Source organism: Curcuma longa, unplaced genomic scaffold (genome assembly GCF_044706935.1).
Source record: "Curcuma longa cultivar G26 ecotype Majalengka, Jawa Barat unplaced genomic scaffold, ITB_CL_G26_1.1 contig_26188, whole genome shotgun sequence".
NCBI classification, from domain to species: domain Eukaryota; kingdom Viridiplantae; phylum Streptophyta; class Magnoliopsida; order Zingiberales; family Zingiberaceae; genus Curcuma; species Curcuma longa.
The window spans coordinates 1-6,512 of record NW_027433018.1 but is presented as its reverse complement, the minus strand read 5'-3'; the positions used below and the strand labels follow the sequence as shown (position 1 = coordinate 6,512).

The window sequence follows — 6,512 nt, the reverse complement described above, 5'->3', positions numbered from 1 at the left end:
AGCTGACTGAATCGGAAATCGAATGATATGGAATTTTAATTTACTTCCTGTTAAACCAATCTCATACACTGCCCATACATTACCTAAAGATATTTACAATGCAGATTTTGTATTTTTTTAATGATTTGTTTGTGTGATGAACTTTATACCATCCTTTTCAATCAAGGTTCTTTAAGTTGTATTGTTAGGCATAGATATTACCAAATAACTGATTCTAAAAGATGGAAACGGTAAGTTTTAAGATGTAATTGGCTAATTGATAAGCAAATGAAATTAAGTTAAATAATTGACTCCCAGATTGTTACATTGTTAATAACACTAACACTGATTGTAATATCCTTTGTTTCCTCATCAACAATCAAACCGAGATTATTGAGGGAAACTATAATATCATCACCCATTCATTATTGTTTTGGATGAGCGACATTTAACATAGGCATATGCAGCACCATATACTATGAATGTGCTATTTCACTATGCACATTTGGTACTTATATGTACCTTTTGTTCACGGCTGCTAAATGGGTCAGGTTTGGGTTTCATCATAGAATATGCTTCATTTGATTATAAAATATTTTAAAGGTTAGTATGGATATGCATTGGCGAATTTCGGTAATCAATATGCCAGACGTGATATTAGACCATTTCATTTGTTATTAGATAATTCCTAAGAGATAACACCGAGAAGGAAAGCAATTGAAATGGCATTACCTTGAGAATCTAGTCCACATATATAGGAGCTTCAGCATGTGCATCACTTTTGTGACATAACTAAATAGCAGTAAATTGGATCTGAAGTATTGATTCCTAAAGGAATTTCCTTCTCTTCAGGGTTTCTGGATTGGTTCATCTCAATATGTATTCCAGGTTCCTATCTCATTGATTGGTATTGGGCTAGTGCAATTTTGCGCATCTTAATGCAGCCTAAGTTCATGATGCAGCATCATCTCTTTCTTAAAAAAACATGTACTATCGTGTTACATTACTTTCCGAATTGAATATTCTGAACTTCAGTTTGCCCATCAAAATCAAATCTAACAAAGTGACACCATTAATTATTCTAATATACATGCTTTAGCTTTTATCAATTCATTTGTTTTCAAGTGGGGCATATTTGTATTCAGCATGTTACTTATTATATGTCACATCCTGTTATTTTTGGTACAATGTTATGATGCTATAGATCTGACATAATTTGCCAGACGGAGAAGTCCTTAATCTGTGCTGACACTGGTGCTTTAATTGAGGGACGACCTAAACTTTTCCACCTTTACAAGAAGTTAGTATCATTCCTTCCCCCTGTTTGTTAATAGAAGTGCCTTTTCTCTACTGCATGCTCACAGATTCTTATGTATTTCCTGAGCTATTTACTTCTACATCATCATGTACAAAATAGATGTTGGGCTATTCTTATATGCACATAAATTTAATAAACGACTTGTATCATTATATTATAACCTGATGTGTCAAAATGCATAACAATTTTATGTAAATGGCATGCCTGGAAATGCAATTTTACATGGTAATATCATCTATCAACCAGATTCCCTTTGTAAGTTTCAAGATTTGGAGATTCACGTTCAGACATGAAAATGAGTCTTCCATATTTTCAAAAATAAAGTTAAGTAGAATTTTGTAAAATGTGCAGGCCTTAGATTTATTTTAGTTTCTTGTTATGCTTATAAATTCTTGTTTACGTTAATTGCTTGTATGTATTTGAAAGTTCTACTTCTAGTGCATCTAGTTTTGTGGCCCATAACCTTGTGATAATTGCAGTCAGAGAGTTCTCTTCTCAGTGGATCAGATATCTGAAATCAAGAAGGTTTCAAATTACCACCTTCGTCTTTTGGGGTTCAAGCCCATTGATTGTTTAAAAGATTACCATAATTTGAGGCCATCTACATTTATTTTTCCAACTGATGAGGTATCGTTGCACTCCATTTTTGTCAAGACTTTGTCAAACATTTATTTCCCAATTGGTGAAGTGAGATTGCATTCCAGCCCCAAGTTTTTGTAATGTTCACCTGTGTAAGAGTGTAGCAGATTCAGTGTTATGATTTGGTTTATTGATTTCTGGCATCAAATATATGCACTCGCTTGAACCTGCATATGCCCCCTAAAGAACTTTGATGTTTCTGTTAACTTGTTTATGCACATGCAAACCATGTCTCTAGAATTCAGGCAAAAACATATAGATATTTGCTTTAACTTTTGTATACTTAATGACAATCACTCTATTGGTTTCTTCCATGGTTTTTATTATTAATTGGTATCAGTTGTCATGGCTGAAATTATTGTCTTAGTTTTGGTGTTGACTGTACACAGTTATCTTAGTCAATATTGTCAAGACTGGATAAAGATAGGGTTATAATTTATTTTTTGATTTCGTTTCCTCTATCACTTTTGAGTGGATGAAGCACTTTAAAAAAGTGAGGGGAGGGGAAGAGGTGATAGTGTAATGTAGTTGTAAGGTGAGGTGATGCTGAAGTCAGAGAAATTGACCACCGAGATACATTTATAGATATATGAAAAAAATAGTTCCAATACTATATGTCATAGGAACATTATTCGATTTGAGTTTTAGAAGATTAAGGGGTTGATTTCATTAGGATGCTACAAAAATCTATGTTATGATTCAATGCAGGATATTTATTTTGTTATTAGTAAGTCATTAACATTAGTAAAGATGATTGTTGTATTTGTGGAACTTTGCTGCTTTAATTTCAATTTCAATTTAGTTGACTTTTTTAGGTAAATATATTTTCTCTTTGATGAGTTTAGTTGTTTGAAATTTTGCGGTGTGAGTTCTCAAGTTGCATCACTTGTATTTAGAGCTAATAACCTAGGTGGAATTGAATTATAAGATTAGAACTCATGAGTTAATTCTGGCTAGGAACTGATACTCAACCAGTGAACATATACTTGGTTTTGATATATAATGTGCGCTGTTATATTTGCTTTTACATTTGAGCAAAAACAACTTGTTTTGGTCTATGTAGGAAATCATTGGGAGCACTCGCATTTTCATTGCTTTATATCGATCAATGCTAAATCTTAAACGGTATGTACCTACTATCTAAGATATTGTTTTTCTGTAATGTGAAATCAAAATGTTTTTTGGAAAATCACCCTTTTTATTATACACGTAAATTGGTTTCTGTAAATCACCCTCTTATCATCATCCAAATTTACCAAAATTGTTAAACGATTTCAATTCATTCCAAATGCAACATCAAAATAGATACTGTGCCAGTAGGAGAAACCTTGATCTTGTGGTTTGGCAAGAATTAACTTGTACCATATTTACACAACAAAATCTAGTGTATTTTTGATGGAGTTAATCAAAATAGATTATTATTTTGTCATGCTTATTATTTTGTCCAATAGGGGTGGGCTTCGTGCATGTGCTAAAACTCTTTAATATGACATTTGCATTTGGTAATATCTCATGGTGCTTTCAGGTTTGCTCTCGCATTCTACGGAAGCTCAAGCAGTTCTCGACTGGTTGCACTCGTTGCACAAGTAAGAATTTCCATTCACAATTGTATACCTCACGGTTTTATTTATTGGAAATCTGTTGTTCCTAATAAACATATCTAGGACTTGTTATTTCTTGTTCTGGTTGAGATCAATATGACAATATGGTTTTTCTTAGGCGCTATGCATAGTTGTTATGCATCTGCCTTGTTTTCCACCATTTCCCCTGATTTTTAGAATGCATCTGTTGATAGTTAAAATAGTCATCTTGAACTTTATCATAAAAGTCAGTCCGTTTAACAATGGAATTCTCAATTTAAATATACCTTACTAATAAGAATCCAACTGGGCAGGATGAGATAGTAAATTCAGGAGGTCAACTCGAGCCTGCTGGAATGCACATGATATATCTACCATATTCTGATGATATTAGAGATGTTGAACAGGCAAGTAGAATTTATGTTTGACCGATTATCACTTATCTGATTTAACTTCTATGAAATTTTCATTCTTGTAAGCTTGCAGTATCACATAAGTGTTGATGCTGCCGTACCACGTGCCTCAGATGATCAGATCCAGAAAGCATCTGCTTTAATGAAGCAAATAAACTTGGAAGCATTTTCAGTACTACAATTTGCAAATCCTGGTACTGTGCATTCTTATTTTTTTCCCCTAAGCTTCTTGATTTCTCATATTTTGCTTTGTTATGTGGTGAGCAGTTCTTCACTGGGATTTGTCATTGGCATAAAAGTGGTCTGTTTATATTTACATCAATAGTGAGTTAGTCTATGCTTGTTGTTCCGGTCAAATACCGCGGATGGTCAAGCTACCAATCAACGAACAGTCCAACGTGTGCGACCTCCTGGATGAGCTCAATGAGTGAGACAATGAAAACCTGAAACACACTTCAAGGAGAGGTTAGATTGGTGCCGGGGAGTCTCGACAGGGCACTCCGATGCTCAAGTTATGGTTCTGCAGAAAGGATAGTATGTAGACAAAAAAGAAAATGATACTAGAAGAGTTTTCAGAGTCGAACCTAGAATAAGGCTGTGTGTTAGGCTCTTTATAGCTTGTTAAGGGCATCTCCACGTCGGACGGGGTGATACCATTATAGAAACCTATGAGGGGATCATATCCAATAGCCGTTTCCGAGGGGACCAGGTTTGACAACATCGTAGGTTTCTGTTGAATCAGGTCCCTTCGTAGGTTTTTGTTGACTCGTATTGTCAGGTCAGCCTGAACGTTGATCTTCGCTTGACTCTTAGACCTATACCTCAGAGGGAGCCACATCAATTACGATATCTGCATCACTTGTGATGGTAGCTTATGATGCTAATTATGTGCCCTATATTTGCCATTTTACTGTTATAAATTTTCCATTCTTAGGTACTTCAGTAGCTTAATAATCTGGTACTCTTCACTTCCATGTCTAATTCTCTTTCTCCAAACAATAAATCTTCTAATCTTCTCTTGGATTAAGAATCCAGGATATTGTCTGACTGAACTGAATGGACCAACCTGAATTCGTTCCTTTATCTGTTTAAAGTTTGTTTTTTTTTTATCATGGTACATTATTTCTTGATAGAATAGATATTAACAAATGAACTAAACACATCATATGCTTTTAAAACAGATGAATAGGGCTGATTACTCCTAATTGCCCCGAGGAGAGTAATCTCTCTGCTGATTGATCTGTGCTATACTTAAGCTCAGTACATCGTTATTGAATTTCAAGTAGAGGAATTTTGATGCCAATTTTTCTGCCTAACTGTAGCTTTGCAGAGACACTATGGAATACTGCAAGCCTTAGCTCTGGACGAAGATGAGATGCCAGATATTAAGGATGAAACCATGCCTGATGAAGAAGGATTGGCTAGGTATCTTTATTTGGTTGTTTTGTTACTTTTTCACAAGGGATATATCTTCGTGAATCTCGATTTTCTTTACTTCACATTTACGACAATAATATCATACTAATATTATATGCAGACCTACAGTTGTCCGTGCGCTGGAAGATTTCAAAGCAGCTGTCTATGGAGAAAACCATGACCAGGAGGAAGCTGAACAAATGGCTGCAAAAGCTTCCGGCAGTGCGGCTACTCGGAAACGCAAAATGATAGCCGACAAAGCCACCAGTGAGAGTGCAAAGTATGATTGGGAGGATCTTGCAGAAAATGGGAAGGTACAATTGTATTTTTTATGCTTTGGAGCATAGTATAGTGGTTGCCATTTCAACAGTTTGTGTTAGAAAAGCAAACATGACTTCTCTTTGTCCAAATCAAAGCGATGTCTCTCCAAGGGTGGTCTAAAATGGTTAATGGGTCCTTCATTTAGTTTTATCATACAGTACAGAAAATATTCTTAGTGTAATAATTAAATATTTTTTAATACTTTTTTTTTTTTGCAGCTAAAGCATCTGACTGTGGAGGAGTTGAAGTTCTATCTGGCAGCACACAACCTTCCAGTGTCTGGGAAAAAAGATGCTTTGATTAGCAGGATTTTAACTCATATGGGCAAATAACAAGGTTTGGCTACTGTTCATAACATGAAATCTGAAAGCTGCAGTACTCTGCAGTTTGATGTTTTGCATTTGTTAGCTTGTTTGTTCATGTCAGCAATGGTTGCATGCCCCATGAGCTGGTGTTCAATGAAATTTTGGACTTAACAGGGTTGTGTTCTTCCAAGTTGGACTAGACTAGTCGATTCGACCGTCTAGCTAGGCATAGGAGACCAATTCAATCTGGTCGATTGGATTAAACAGTCTGACTAAATTGGAGGAGAAAATAGTGGTTAAGTTGGTCAACTCCCTGAAACTAGATAAAAACTCTAGATTGTAGATCTAACTATTTCAATTCAAGAGGTCAAAGAAAGAGCTTAGAAGTTATTGCAAGGCCTTTAGTTCTTTCACACATTATCAAGTTTAAAGCAAAACTGATTTGGATGCTTGAATTATTCAGTTTTTGCTTTCTCAAGCATAATAAGTTGCAACTTTTTACCTTCTTTTGTGATTGACCTCAAATAAAAATTAGGTTGTA

The 6,512-nt window shown here is 35.1% G+C and overlaps 1 protein-coding gene across 1 annotated transcript; it reads left to right on the top strand.

Moving 5' to 3' along the window:
- Positions 1-1,183: 1,183 nt before the first annotated feature.
- On the top strand, positions 1,184-6,066 carry LOC141818840 (ATP-dependent DNA helicase 2 subunit KU70-like; the record flags this gene model as incomplete). Its single annotated transcript, XM_074706265.1, has 9 exons — positions 1,184-1,279; positions 1,777-1,924; positions 3,000-3,061; positions 3,462-3,522; positions 3,831-3,923; positions 4,003-4,123; positions 5,252-5,354; positions 5,467-5,659; positions 5,885-6,066. Coding segments are annotated over 9 exons (991 nt in total), but the record flags the coding sequence as incomplete, so codon positions are not given.
- Between the last annotated feature and the right edge of the window lie 446 nt (positions 6,067-6,512).